Source organism: Heliangelus exortis, chromosome 14 (genome assembly GCF_036169615.1).
Source record: "Heliangelus exortis chromosome 14, bHelExo1.hap1, whole genome shotgun sequence".
In the NCBI taxonomy this organism is placed as follows: domain Eukaryota; kingdom Metazoa; phylum Chordata; class Aves; order Apodiformes; family Trochilidae; genus Heliangelus; species Heliangelus exortis.
In genome coordinates this window covers 18,411,021-18,424,712 of record NC_092435.1, presented here as the reverse complement: position 1 = coordinate 18,424,712, position 13,692 = coordinate 18,411,021, and the positions used below count along the sequence as shown (strand labels likewise).

Genomic DNA, 13,692 nt, shown 5'->3' with positions numbered 1-13,692 from the left:
ATAAGAAACACAATATTTTATTAACAACTCTACAGTACTTTTTTTTTTTCCCTTCAGTTGAAATTGCTATTATTTCTGTACATGGTGCTCCTCTGCCGGAGAACACCAAGCTATTTACAGGCTATTTACAGAGACAGGGCTAGCAGCTCTTCAGTATCTCCTCCAGCTTGAGCATGTCCATGGGGGTGACTTTAGCAACCTCAAAGAAGACCCTGGAAGGAATCACATTGTCTTAGAGCTTAGCCACAGCCCTGACCCCACCCCCCAGGCTCACTGCAACATCCAGGGGTACAAACTGGTGGTGCCACCCTACCCAGAGGAGGGGAGCCCCGTGATGCTCACCGGTTTGAGTACTTGGTGCGCACGGCCTTCAGTTTGTCATGGGGCTGGTATGTGAGCAGGAAATTCAGCCTCTTCACCAGGGGATGCAGGTCCTGGGAGCTGTACCCACTGTAGTACTCCAGCGTGGGGGTCTGTACAAGGACAGTGGGGCTGACTCAGATCCTCTGTAATGGCTGTGCCACCAACTTTCCTTCTACAGCCCCCCCAAACCTGAGCACAGCCCAGAGCATCACCCCCACACACCAGTCCATCCACTCCCATGCCCACTGTGTGCTTTGGGGTGCCTCACAGAGGGGAGAGCAGGTTGGGCAGGCACTTACCCAGCCACCAAGGTTCTTCATGATGAGAGCCAGCAGCAGACAGCTGGCAGCCAGCTTAGAGGGGCTCTCCCGGGCATAGTCATACTCCTGCAGGGTCATCTCGCAGAGGAAGCGGGCCAGTGTCAGAGTCTCCATGGTGGCACGGGCACACTGCAGCCAGGCAGGCAGGGAGAGGCTCAGCCTTCCAAGCAATGCTGCTCACTCCCCACACAACCTTTTTTGAGATCTAGTACACTGCCCCTGGGACACAGACCCCACAACCCTTCCTGCCACAGACCAGCATCCTCACCCCTCCACCCTGGTGGGCTCCTGGCTCCCCTCCTTACTGCCAAGGGGAGCCCCAGGGATGCCCACAGCCACCCCAGGGAGCCCACACAGGGGGTGCCTGCAGACACATTGACATCTCCCCCCTAACCCACGGAGCCCACCTTGGCAAAGCGTCGCAGGAACTGGTATGGGATGGGGATGTTGATGTCGAACTTGAGGGTGTTGAGGATGCTGATCTCCATAGCAATGAGCTCTTCCCGCTTGTAGGCATCATCACAGATGTAGAGGAAATCATCCACACAGGGTGGGCAGCGCTCCTGCTGGGGCAGGACTGCTCAGCACCCTCACAGTGCACAGGAAATCCCACCAGTCTGCAGACCCCCTAAGGGCTCTTGCCCTGCCAGACCCCTAAAGGGCTGTCAGCACATTATTGTGTTGTCATGTGTTGTCTACACTGCCCCAGCTCCTGGCTCTAACCCCAAACCTTGCTTGCACGAGGTGAACTTGGGTGTCCTGGTGGTCTCTGCAAAGCAGAGGGGAGCCAGGTCTCCAGTGACACCAGGAGATGGGATCCAGCCCGCCAAGACTGCGCTCACAGCCCTTGGGATAGGAAGGGGTGACATGATGGCAGGCATGCTGCCCCAGCGACTCTAAGAGCAATGGCCTGGCATCACAGGACTCTGGTCCTCTCCAATAACCCATGAGGACCAGAGAGGCTCAGCCCCCTCTGCCCCAGCGCCCCAAGATGGCACATGAGGAGTCACCTCAAATTTGGAGGCGATGAGGATGGCAGTGGAGCCGATGAGCTGCAGCTTGTCTCTCGTGCTCACCACCTCCACCAGGTAGTGGTCCACCAGCTTCACAGCCAGGTACAGCGTCTCATGGTTCAGCTCAAAGTTCTCCTGCAAGGATGTGGGCAGGGAGGGGCATGAGGGGGTGTCAGGCAGAAGCTAGACCCACCTGTGTCCCCCAGGTTCCCTCACAAGTGTCAGAGGCTTCCACAAGCCAGGCTGGGAGGGATGAAGGCTCATTCCCAGCCTGCAGAGTGAGAAGATCAGCTCTGCACCAAGGACACCGAGGTCCCACCCCAAAGGCAGGGTGGGGATTGCTCTGCAGAAAGCTGTGTCCCCCCTCCCTGTGCCCATGTACCTGCACATCCACCATCCAGTCCACCAGGATGGCACGCATGTCCCCACTGATGTCTGTCTGGTTCTCCATGTAGTTGGGGAGGATGAATTTCTCCTGCAAAGGCAGCAGCTGTCAGGGACTCTCCAGACACCACCACCACCCTCAGAGGAGCCCCCTTCCCACCCCAGGCATCACCCACCTCTCTCCCCCTCATGTACTCAAAGATCTCCTTGGCGTACTCTGCATTGGCATAGGGGTCACCCAGCTGTCCCTTGTCGATGTCCTCCACTGCAGGGAGCTAGGGGGACAAAGGAGACAGGGGTGAGGGGAAAGCCCCAAGCTCTGCATGTGCCTATCAGGGCAAGGCTGCTGCACCCTGCATCCCCTTCCCCATCTGCCCCCAACACCTTCCAGCCAGGACCCTGCTCCTTCCCATGGGAGCTCTTCTGAAGAAAGAAGGTGCCAAGGTTTACACCCTTCCCAGCTTCTCATCATACTGGCCCCAGTATCTCTGAGGTCCAAAGCACTGCCTGGTGCCCTGGCATCACCAGCATCCCCAGGAAGAGACTGGGAGCCAGCTGCAGCCCAGGATCCCTGCCCTTCTCTTCGGAGGCTTTGGTACCTGCACAGGCACTGGGTCCTCTGGCACAGGATCCTGCTTGGGCTCTGCAGGAGCCTCTTTCGGAGAAGTTTTCTTCATTGACCTAGGAAGGACAGGAGTGTAAATTACTGCTGGAAGAGGGCCACGTCTCCTGGCTGCTTCAGAAAGGGGCTAAACCACCCTTAAAATATGGGCTGAAAAAAACCTTTAAGATCATAGAGTCTAACTGTAAACTCAGCACTGCCAAATCCACCACTAAACCATGTTCCCAAATGCCACATCTCCATCTCCCTCTAAACAACTTCAGGCACAGACTCCATCATTTCCCTAGGCAGCCTGTTCCAATGTTCGATAACCATTTTGGTGAGGAAATTTTCCTTAATATCCCCATCTAGACCTCCTCTGGCACAACTTAATGCCATTTTATCTCCTGGGTGCTCTCTCCACCTGGCTCCAGATCTTCACTGCCCAGAGGAAGGCTCCAGCACTGCTTGTTTTTCCCCATGGGACAGGTTTTCAGGTGCTGACCTTGTAGAATGCCCCATGCCCCAGTCCTTGTCCCCTTTTTTCCCCAGCTACTCACTTTTTCAGGTTGATCTCATTGTTCTTGGCCACTGCCAGGGCAGCATGGGCCCTCTGTGCCTTGTGTGGTGCCACTTTCACAGCCTCCTTTTTCTGTGCCAACACTTGGTTCTTGTGAGCCTGTTTGGGTGAGCAAGAGGTGTCCAAAGGGAAGCAAGGTGTTTCCCATGGGGAGAACTCTCCTCCCCTTGACAGGACACTGCAGACCCCCATTCTGTGCTGCAGGGGATACCCAGCCCTACCCCCATGGGGGGAGTTCACAGGGAGCTCCAAAGCCCCCAGTCCCCACAGAACCACTCACATTGGTGATGTCCCCAAACGCCGACCTCTTCTTGGGCCCACCTTGGGGTGAGGATGGAGACCTCTTGGCCTGACAGCTCTCCTCCTGCAACAGAGGCTGTTAGGAGATGGGGGGACAGCTGCCTCCCAGGAGGGCCGCACACCCCTTGCCTGGCTCAGGACTCACCTTCTCAGGGCTGGCATTCTCTGCTGAAGGGCCCACCTTGGCTGCTCGGGGCTGCTTGGTGCTCACCATCTTGGAATTGCGTGGCAATGGCATCTTCTCCTTTGGCTCTACCAGCAAGCTGGGAGCAGAGCAAGGCTGGATGTGAGCTGCCCACCCCCAGGAACAGAGCCACTGAACACTTGTCCTTCCTCTGGGGGTAGCACAGGAAGGACAGACCCCAGACTGCTTCCCTGAGGCAGGCCAGGGGAGGTTGCAGGGAAAGACCGGTGGGCTGCCCCCAGGGAAGAAAGGCACATGGCAACCCCCCCCGCCCCCACTACAAGCACCCTGCTGGGAGAGGGGAAGGGCAGCTCCCAGCCTCCCACACACCGGGGAAGGATGCAAGTGCTGCTGCCCCTTCCCCAGCACCGGCAGAGGACCCAGGAGTACCCCCACCCCCCAGGGGAATAGGAGGCCTCGAGTCAGGGACCTGGCCTTCCCCGGGCAGTGGTGAAGAGGCCCATGGGGTAATACAGAGCCTATAGAGGGAGTGATACCGAATTTATGGGGCGGGGGTGAGCGGTCGACACCCTCAGGGGACGAAAGATCCAAGCATTCAAAGCACCCCCCACCCAGCAACCCAGCCCCCCCCCAAGGCGTGAGCCCCCCCTCCCCCGCAGGGCTCGGGGATGTGCGGGTTAGGGTCCCGGTGCCGCTCACCTGCCCCACTGCGCTGCGCTGAGCCCCGGCCCCGGCGCTTTTGAAAGTAGCAGCTCGGCAGCGGCCGGAGAGCACTGGCCGAGCGCTGCCCAATCAGAGAGAGGGGCGGGGACAGAAGGTGACCAATCAGCGGGAGGGCAAGGATGCCGTTGCTAAGGGGCCGGGCGGCAGGATTTAAAATTCATCCTCGGCGGCCAATAGGAAGGCGGCGCTGCGGGGGGGGGGCGGGGCGCTCCGGACGAAGCGGGCGGTGATTGGTGGCACCGAGCCCTTTAACAGCGTGCCGCGGGGGCCGATGGGAAGGTGTCATGGGGGCCGGCGTTGAGGGGCGGTGGGGCTGAGGGGGGTCTCAGAGCCGCCCCCGCGGGCTCGGTAATGGCTGCGGGCAGGGGTTTAACGTGTCCCAGCGCCGTTTAACGGAGCGATGTGTTGCGGATCGCCCCGTTATTTCAGGGCACCGCGGTGGGTGAGGCAGGCGCTAGGCAACGCCGGAGCTAACGGGCGTTGTAACTCACTGCAAGGCTACGGGTGGTGTTGGTCTCTCACCAGAGATCTGATCCTGGGGAAATGTCTCGGCCTGGAGGGAGTCCTGTCCTGGTCTCTGCCCAGGAGACATGGCCCTGCAGCCACGGGAAGGCTCCTTCAGGCTGCCGTGTTCGTGGGATAGCGTGGGTGGCTCACAGCCAAATTACATCAGTTTGGAGAGGTGTGCGTGGGATTCCTTGTGCCCACAGCCACAGTGGAACGGCTTTGGGGCACAGCATGGCCACGGGGTGCTTGCAGGGCTGGTGGGGCTTTAAACCTGGGTCCAGCAGATCTGAAGTACCTTCCGTTCCCCAAACTGGTTGGGGCTGCTCTAGTCCCACGTCCCCTGGTGCTGCCACTGCTGCCCCTGGCTTGGGAGCTCCCCAGGGTTTGCTCACCATCAGTGTGGGATCCTCCTGGGATTCGAGTGTCTGCCTCCCCTTGTGCATGTTGGGGCAGCACACACTGCAGCCAAAAACACGAGTCAGATTCATACCCACCAGGGAGACAGAGCATGGCTGCATCCCACTGTGGATGGAAACAGTGTGTGTCGGCCTGTGGGATAAGATCCCCAGCCAAAACCCCCATCCAAGTCTGCCTGGAGGGTTTTGGGTGAGCTGCCCACTTTTGGGCAGGTCTGTGTCTGCCTGGCCCGCCCAGGCTTGGCAGGGGGGAACCAGCTTTTCTAGTCCCGTGCTGGCACTTGAGAGGCTCTCGGGAAGCCTGGCCCCACTGCAGGGGCTGGGACCACACGTGGTGAAATCCCCCCTGCCTGTCAGGGGGTACAGGAGGAAGGAGCAAGAAGTTTGTGCTGCCGGGTGAGGGCAGCAGTCCTAGCTGGAGGCATGTCTGTGCTCTCAGTGCTGCCATCACGCAAGGATGCTGGGGGCTGGTTTGAGGTGAGAGCCCCCCAGACACTCCTCGGGCTCTGGCATCCCTCAGCAAACCCCCCGGGTCAGGCTGGATGCCGGTCCTGGTGCCCATCACAGCCCCCTCTTGCTTGATTCAGCCCAGGCACTTCATGTGCAGTAGCAGATAGAAAAACAGACCCTGGCATGTGCTCACTCAAGAGTGTCTGTACCTGGAGTGCCCGTGTTGTGAGAGGAGCTGGATCGTGGCTTTCATCCAGCGCTGCAGAGCCCGTGCTGCCTTCGGAAGTGGAGCAGCCCCTGGACCCAGCAGCCCCTCTGCACAGCATCGGGGGATGTTCACCCTGGGGCTCCAGACAGAGCCTGGAGCTCCAGAGAAGGAGCCAGGGCAGGGAAGCTCCTGGGTTCATGGGATCCAAGTAGAGTGCTTTTCCCCCCTTCCCCAGGCTAAACTCTCATCCTTTCCCATGCTAAAACAAGCCCAACTTGTTGCTCTGTGTGGCCCAGCACCAGAACACCGGTGGAAAGTAAAGAAAGAGCTGATCCACATGGGGCAGGCTGAGCTTCACTGCTTCCTTCCCCCCCTTTCTTCCCCTATTAATGGCAGAGGTCAGGGAGGGACATGCTGTCTCTGGGCTGTTGCATTTATTTACTGAGAAAAGCCTCTGTAAGGTAACCCTGGGGCTGTCCTGTCTGCAGGAGAAGCATGAATGAAACCACAGAGCAAAGCAGGGGACAAACACCATCGGGGAGGTGGGATCCAGCATGGCACTGAGCTGCTGGCACCCTGGGTGCAGCTCCCCCAGGACAGCACCTGCAAGATACACAGCAGGGCTCGGGTGTGCTGGGGGAGCAATGCTCACCATACTCTTCCACCCTCACCCCCGGCATCCTCGCCCACCGTGGCCATTTCTGTTGCCAGCACTCTGCCCAAGGGTCTAGGGGGGTGTAGAGCACCAGAGCTGGTTGCCAGCACCCAAGAGCAAACGGGACCAAACAGCCTGGGAGGGCTTAGGGTGGGCTCAGTGTGGCCCAGCAGGGTTAAGTACTAGAGCCAGTGGCGCTGAGCCAGGGGCAGGGAGGTTAGCTTAGGGTTATCAGCATGTTTGTGGCAAAGGAGCCAGTGGACGCCCAGCCATCCCGCAGCTCCTCATCACGTCCAGTGACCACATTTTGCCTCTAGGACTGGGGTTTCCAGGTGGAGCAGTGGGTTGATGGCCACAAAGGTCCTGTCAGGGCCTTGTTGCCACTCGGGATGCCCATGCACACTGAGGAACCCAAACTCTTTTGACTCCCCAGTTTTGGATCACACTTCGTTTCCAACCTTGCTGCTCTCTGGCCCTTTCATTCCAGTTCTTATTTAGTGGCTGATTTAATCTTGTGGATGGCGTATGGGCTCGATTCCTTGGGCATCCAGATCTCCTCCCCACCATGGCCCTGGTGCTCCGCTGCTCCCTCCATGGCTGCTGTCAGCTCAGGGCCAAAGATGCTGTCAGTGGCCCGGTAGGTGCGGGTAAGGCGGCGGAAGGAGGAGTCCGAGGAGCTGTCATCGGGAAGGTCCTCGTCCTGGTCATCCCGCAGCTTGGTCCTGCTCAGCTCCGGGTCTTTGAGAGCCTCCCCCACCTCCTGGAGGAAGGTTGTTTTGGGGCTGATGATGCACAGTAGGAGCATGAGGCCTCCCGAGACCCCACAAAGAAAGTAGAGGCCAACTTTCTCTGGGATACCTGTGGGGCAAAGAGAGCCAGCAGGGTACAATGGCCTCCGCAGCCTGTGGAGTACCAGAGCCTAAAAACCCCTCTGTTGGGCATGGGAGGAAGAGGAGGGGAGCAGACGTGCCCTCAGCACCCAGTCTGCAGGGGCAACACAGACCCTGCCTCAGGAAGTATCACCAGAGCCTCACCAGCACCCACCAGTGTCCCAAAATGCCCCTTGCCCCATGGGAAACATGCAGTGGGAGGCAGGGTAGGCAGCACGGTGGGAGGAATCATCCCACACTAACTTCCCCTGGTAAGGGAGGTGTTTGCCTGCAGAGGTGCTGGCTGTCAGTGCCCCTGCAGACAGGGCAGGAAGGAAGGAGACCCAGTGGGTAACAGAGACTGAAGATCTGTGGGCAGAACTGCAGCAGCACAGGGACCTGGAGGCTTGTTCAACCTCTGATCCCCCCCTCAGACCAGCATGGGTACCAGCTGTCCTCACTTTTGTGCCTGCTGGAGGGGTCTGGCTGCCTCTGAGCCAAACCTTGGGTGAATAGGGGCTATCACAGGACCTGAGCCACCCTCCCAAGTCCATCCCACTCCCCTGGGTGCTGCATGAGAGCTGGTGAGGGCACGTACCCCAGAGGTGGGCAAAAACTTCCAGAGAGCTAGTAAAAATCATCCGGTCTTCCCGGAGCTTGGAGAACCTGGGCCCTTTGTACCAGCCACCTGCAGCAAACAAGGGGACGCAGGCTGAGACAAGAGGTGGTCCCCAGCACCCCACTGGCTGCCTCCTTCCCCACCCTATACTCTGTCCTTCTTGCACAAGTGCTGCTCTTCCCTGTGGGTCCTCCTCTCCACTGCTCCCAGCAGACCACAGACAGGGACACTGACCCTTGGCTTCATCCAGGGGAAGCAATGCTGGATGGAGCTGCAGGGCTCATGCCTGATGGGGGGACCAGGGGCACACACAGGCCAGGGAAGGGGCAGTTCACCTGTTGGGGCATGGACACAGCTCCACACTGCTTTAGTCATAGCCTCCCCCTCCCCATTACCGTGCATGTAGTCCGAGAGCAGGAAGGGGTCTGAGGTGTCAGGGCCCACCTCCTCCAGCAGCTGCTTGGGCACTGCAGGGAGAGCACATGCAGAGCATCACCACCCTGCTCATCCCCAGCAGCCCTCTGATCCTGCTGGCCTGGTACAGGGTGGGCATGGTGCCCCCCATCCTGCAGGGGCTCTCACCACAAGTGTAGGAGACTCGCAGCTGTTTCTTCATGCCGGGGAGGCACGGATCCCCAAAGGTGGCCTGGTCAGCAGCCACGGTGCAGTTCATCTTGCGGTGGCACTTCTTGGAGACCCTCCGCAGGGCGTCCGGAGCCAAGCACTCTGCAGAGACATGGGTCGTGGACCCACGGGCAGACCCTTGTACCAGCCAGCTGGGGCAAGGTACAGCCTGACAGCATCTTTGTGCTGTGTTGTCTGCAGAGTTCCTGGCCCCAGTTCTGGCTTTAACTGTTCCTGCATACCTATATGGGGTGCCCCGGTGTTCAGGGCATCACACTCTGGTTTGCCCCGCAGGAATCGTCCGTAATTTGCAGAATAAATGGCCAGGACAGATTTTGGTCGGCACTGCAGCTTTAGCTTGTTGTTCTCACACACGGTCTTGACCCGATGGTTCCCTGGGGAGTGACATGGCAGAGCACCCCAATGCATCCTGGAATCACCTGCAGTCCCCTCCTCCCTTAGCTCCAGCAAGAGTCTGAGAGCTGCCAAGGGCAGGGCTGGAGGTCTGCGAGACACGGAAACAATTTGGCTGCCCTCTCTGTCCCTTCCCAAGCAGCCGGGGCCAGGGGAAACCCCATGCAGCACTGCCCAGACCCTCCTCCACCTCACCTGGCCGGCATTTGTAGGATGCAATGAGGTACTTGTGCGTCCCAGGGCACGGGTCCAGCCCAAAGACCTGGCTGTGCACTGAGAACTGGCACCATTGCTGGTCCTGGCACTCATCCTGCAGCTTCTGGGGAGCAGAGCAGGACAGACGTGAAGATGGTCGGGGAGTCCTGAGGCACTTGTCCCCTCCTCTCCCTCGGGGCTGTCACCAGGCTCAGGGAAATGTCCTGCTGCCCCCCAGACGTGTCCTGTGGCTGCTCACACGCCCCGCCCGCCGCAGCCACCTTCTTCATGTGTTGCTCCTGAATCAGTTCCTTCCCTGCATCCCTGCAGGGCTGGGTGCCAGCTCTGCCAGCACCACGACACAACACCCGTGCAGCCATGCACACCGACACAGTCCCGTGCACTCACACAGCCCCCGTGTAATGCCCACGCGTGGCCACCAGATGGGGAGGGTTGTTGCCACCAGCGTGGCCGGGAGGGCCCCAGCTCTGTTCTCCAGAGGTGCATCGCCGAGATTTGCAGCAGCAGCAGCAGCGACAGCACAGCATAGCATTAGCATAGCATTAGCATTCGCATTCCCACCCCATCCCTGCGGGCCCGTCCCGCTTCCCAAACCCGGCTGCGCTCCCAGCCCCGGCCTCCGCCAAGCCCGCTGGGCCCTGCGGGATGGCTCCAAAACCTCCTGCCCCACTCTGGCACCCACCGCAGGAGACCTCCCTCCACCCTTAATCTCCCAAAAGCGCTCCTGGAAAAGGACCCCGAGGCCGTGTCCCGGCCCCGATGGCTGCAGCCTCCTCGAAGTGTGGATCCCCGCCCTTACCAGGTGTGCGGTGGTGGAGGAACACTGGGTGCTCTCCTGGGAGGCATTGCCAGGGCTGGGGCAGAGGTTGGGGCTGGGCACACGACGCCCGTAGAAGGCACCGAGGATGCTGATAGTGGTCTTGTGAGGGCAGACGATGAGGAGCTGCTCACCATCACAGGTGTGAGTGGTGTGGTTCCTCAGCACCTTGCGCAGGTACCCTGGGAGGGGACAGAATGGGCAGAGTCAGCTGGAGGAGGCATTGGAACCACAGCATTGGCAGTATTTGGGGTCCCATTAGCAGGTAGCAGTGAGAACACCTGGGGGAGTTGGGGCAGTTATGGAGCAAAGACGACCAGAGCAGGGCCCTTTTCTCACTGAATTCCCAGCACAGGATATTTCTCTTTTAATCCTGCCTGGTTTGTGGCCCAAACCACCAATTTGTGGCTCTCCTAATAAAGGACTGTAAGGTGGGGCTGTCCTGCCCAGCCTTTAAGAAGGTTTAACAGGCAGCTATCAGTTGTGATTGGCACCAGGTATGGTGCGCCAGTGAGGAAGCCGTTTCTGCAAAAGCTCTGCAAGCTTCTAGGGGTGCTCTGAGCAGGCACTAGTTGCTGGAGGGGGTTGAGGAAGAAGGAAAAGCTGAGAAAAAGTGATGTGTAGGACTCATTTCGCATCAGCCGTTTGAATAAAACAAAACCAGAGGGGAAGCACTGGGGACAAGGCACTGGTAGCTGCCAGGCAGGACCCTGGGCTGTGCGGGTGGGTCACAGCCCCCAGTCTCCACTATGGAGAGACTCGCACTCCAGCCCAGTGCTGGGGTCTAGGGCAGGGCATGTGTGGGAATGCTGGCTCCCAGCTGCAAACTGGTGCCAGGCTCAGCTGCACAAAGGGCTCCTTTCACCTTCCCTGCTGCCGCTAACCCTTTTGCACCCATCGTTTGTATTTCAAAACCAAGGCTCAAACAGTGCCACAGGGACAGAGGTTTCTCCATCCCACCATTTTGGAGCAGTGAGCAGTTGCGAAGATGGTGGTGGCTTTTTTTTTTTTTTTTGTGAAACCGCAGCAAGGAGGCTGCAGGCAGACTTTTTTAGCAATTCCGGTTGCCTGCTGGTGCGGCTGACTCAGTCTCTGGTGTTGTGGTTCTGCAGTTAGCTCTGCCCAGATGAAATCACATCCTGCTGCCCTCGGCAGCATCCTGCTGGGCTCTGGTGCCTCCCGGGCCTGGCAGCGCCCAGTGGAAGGTATGCGTGGTGATTTCTAGCAGAGAGGAATGGCAGCCCCCTGAGTGCCCAGCCTGCCAGCACCCATCCTGACTGTCTCAAGCACTGGGGCATGGGGGATCCCAAATTTCTGCCTCTGCTACACCTCATAAGGCTCATAATGGTGCTCTTGGGAGAGGATCTGGCCTTTGCTGTGCCTCATGGCAGTGCACCCAGCAGTTCCACAGCTCATGGGTGGCTTTGTGGACCATAGCCACCAGCTCTGGGCAGGGCTGAAGCCCATCTCTTCCCTCACCTTCTCAGAGCAGCAAGACCTCCCAGGAGAGCCCTGAATGCTCCAGGAGCCTTCAGCTCCACACACCACCCAGGATGTACATGGGCTGTTTTCAGACCCCAGCCCTACTGTGGGGATAAAAAAACCCAGTTTGTTGGGGTTTTTTTTCCATGCTCCTTCTGGCTTGCACTGGCTAGTACCCTTCCTGTCCCCCCACCTCACCAACCCGGCTGTGGCTTTGCCCTCCCCTCACGCTGGTGTGGTCCCCAAAATCCCTCATCAACCCAACTCACCGGAGAGCTCCGGGCTGGCCTCCAGCCCCACAACCAGGCACAGGACGACCAGGGCTGCTGCTGGTCCCACAAGCATGGCCATGGTGCAGCCACTGCTGGCTCTGCTTTGTTGGCTGGTCCGGTTCTCAGAAGCAGCTGGTGCTGGGGCTGGCATCCCGCAAGACAATGGCTCATTCTCTGCCCTGCCAAAGTGCTGGGGCTGGGCGGACGCCTCTGTGCCTGCTCTTTGTCTGCAGGGCAAGGGGCTGCTCTGGACACTCTCAGCACAGGGACACCTCCCCCAGGGAGGGAGGGACATGTTTTCCAAGGCACTCAATGGGGGGTGAGTGGGTGCCATGCCTTGACATCACTGGTGGAGAAACCAGCAGCCCCTTCCCTCCCACCTCCATTCCCCCAGAGCAGAGGGATGGGACTTGGCAAGGTTTCCAGTGTGCCCACCACTTTCTCACAGGTACCATGCAGCAGAATCTGGATACACCATGGATGCTGTAATCTCCGTCTTGACATATGTCCGGCCATTCACCCTTTGAAGAGGAAGGGAAGGGCTGCCTGTGCTACCTCCCGAGCCAGCTGTTCCTGCAGAAAGCACAAATGCCTTCCTTGCATCTAACACTGTGGGCAGGGGCTTCTTTGCTGGTGCCCTTCTGCCCCATAGCCTCCACGTGGCTGCACATCACATCCCCTGACATCATGAGGAGGGCACCATGGTGTCCTTGTGCCTTTCCCCTCCCTCATCAGCATCACTCAGGCGGGGGCAGCAAAGGGTACCGAGGTGGCAGCAGGGACCAGCACACATCACAGGGGTCTGGGTGTGGGGAGTGTGATGGGTGCTCACAGAGCGTGAATTCAACCCTCAGCAGAACATCTGCTGGAGCTTCCTGTCCCATCGGGTGGAGTTTCAAGTTCTCCAAAATCTCTAATGGGGTAAATAGAGAAATGCCTGCCAGTCCCTCCTGTGCAACAGGACCCAGGAGTAACCTCTGCCCTGGGGAGACCCCCACCCCGGGAGCCTGCAAAATCAATGCTCAGCCTAAGTGCCTTGGAGTGGATGCTTTCTTACCAGAGTTTGATTAATTTTTAAGGAAAATCTGAGCTTACCCGAGCTGGGAGGGAGCTGAGCCAAGCAACTGGGATGCCCTTTTTTGTGCTCTGTAACAGCTACAGAGTCCCATGGAGTGAGATGGGACTTATCCAAGAGAGGAATTAAGCTCATGGGTGCTGGGAAGCTGTCTCCCCTGGGATGGCAGCCAGGACCATCCGACTGCAAATGTCTCCCTCCCATCCTGGGGAGGAAAGCAAGCTGGTCATCTTTCCTGTAAAAAAAAAAAACTGGATTCCAGGAACGGGGGGGCAACCCTGGACCCATCCCTTCCCATCACCCTGTCACACACTGCCCCGGCTGGGCTGCTGCCAGTGGTGCTATGGGGTTCCCTGCCGCGCCCCAACATGCTCCAGCCTCCTTGCCTTCCCCCGTGGCTGTTTTGCAATCCTCCACTGCCCTGGCAGCACTCAGCTGGCTGCAGAGAGCTGGTGGCAGGGAGCCAGGCTGTCCCCTCGCCTTCCCAGAACCCTCACTCTGCTCAGACCCTCTCCTTGCTGCAGGGGGTGCTCGAAGGAGCCCACGTGGGGGCCTCTGGGGTAGTGGGCAGGGAGAAGACCCCCAGACCCTTCCTCCCGCGTGTCTCCCACCGGGAATCTTGGTTCACCCCTAAGAGAC

General features: G+C 59.0%; 2 protein-coding genes across 7 annotated transcripts; both read right to left on the bottom strand.

Moving 5' to 3' along the window:
- Window position 1: 1 nt before the first annotated feature.
- CCNB3 (cyclin B3) lies at window positions 2-4,264 on the bottom strand. The gene is made up of 12 exons (XM_071757873.1): window positions 4,243-4,264; window positions 3,707-3,824; window positions 3,542-3,625; window positions 3,242-3,360; window positions 2,680-2,761; window positions 2,257-2,355; window positions 2,079-2,171; window positions 1,694-1,831; window positions 1,091-1,246; window positions 663-812; window positions 343-473; window positions 2-212 (listed from the first exon to the last, which is right to left on the bottom strand). The coding sequence occupies exons 2-12, from the start codon at window positions 3,797-3,799 to the stop codon at window positions 140-142; spliced, it is 1,218 nt and encodes a 405-aa protein (XP_071613974.1). The 5' UTR covers window positions 3,800-3,824; window positions 4,243-4,264; the 3' UTR covers window positions 2-139.
- Window positions 4,265-6,429: 2,165 nt separating this feature from the next.
- Window positions 6,430-13,630, bottom strand: LOC139802573 (protein eva-1 homolog C-like). Of its 6 annotated transcripts, XM_071757867.1 has the most exons (10): window positions 13,367-13,630; window positions 12,811-13,288; window positions 12,431-12,551; window positions 11,976-12,157; window positions 10,207-10,406; window positions 9,387-9,510; window positions 9,020-9,172; window positions 8,736-8,879; window positions 8,549-8,620; window positions 7,381-8,222 (listed from the first exon to the last, which is right to left on the bottom strand). In XM_071757867.1, the coding sequence occupies exons 3-10, from the start codon at window positions 12,454-12,456 to the stop codon at window positions 7,696-7,698; spliced, it is 1,428 nt and encodes a 475-aa protein (XP_071613968.1). In that variant the 5' UTR covers window positions 12,457-12,551; window positions 12,811-13,288; window positions 13,367-13,630; the 3' UTR covers window positions 7,381-7,695. The 6 variants fall into 6 exon arrangements, with proteins under 6 accessions (XP_071613966.1, XP_071613967.1, XP_071613969.1 ...); XM_071757865.1 differs by having other exon boundaries at window positions 6,430-7,523; window positions 8,133-8,222; window positions 11,976-13,288; XM_071757863.1 differs by having other exon boundaries at window positions 11,976-12,551.
- Between the last annotated feature and the right edge of the window lie 62 nt (window positions 13,631-13,692).

Bases quoted from the DNA above. Each gene is read 5' to 3' on its own strand.
- CCNB3 (XM_071757873.1), bottom strand. From the start codon at position 3,799: ATGCCATTGCCACGCAATTCCAAGATGGTGAGCACCAAGCAGCCCCGA. The intron at 3,361-3,541 runs GTGAGTGGTTCT...TCACCCAAACAG, and splicing joins CGTTTGGGGACATCACCAAT to GCTCACAAGAACCAAGTGTT. The intron at 474-662 runs GTAAGTGCCTGC...GTCCTTGTACAG, and splicing joins TGAAGAACCTTGGTGGCTGG to ACCCCCACGCTGGAGTACTA.
- LOC139802573 (XM_071757863.1), bottom strand. From the start codon at position 12,312: ATGGCACCCACTCACCCCCCATTGAGTGCCTTGGAAAACATGTCCCTC. The intron at 10,407-11,975 runs GTGAGTTGGGTT...GTCCCCTCCCAG, and splicing joins GGCCAGCCCGGAGCTCTCCG to GGTACCTGCGCAAGGTGCTG. The intron at 8,621-8,735 runs GTGAGAGCCCCT...CTCTCCCTGCAG, and splicing joins GCGAGTCTCCTACACTTGTG to TGCCCAAGCAGCTGCTGGAG.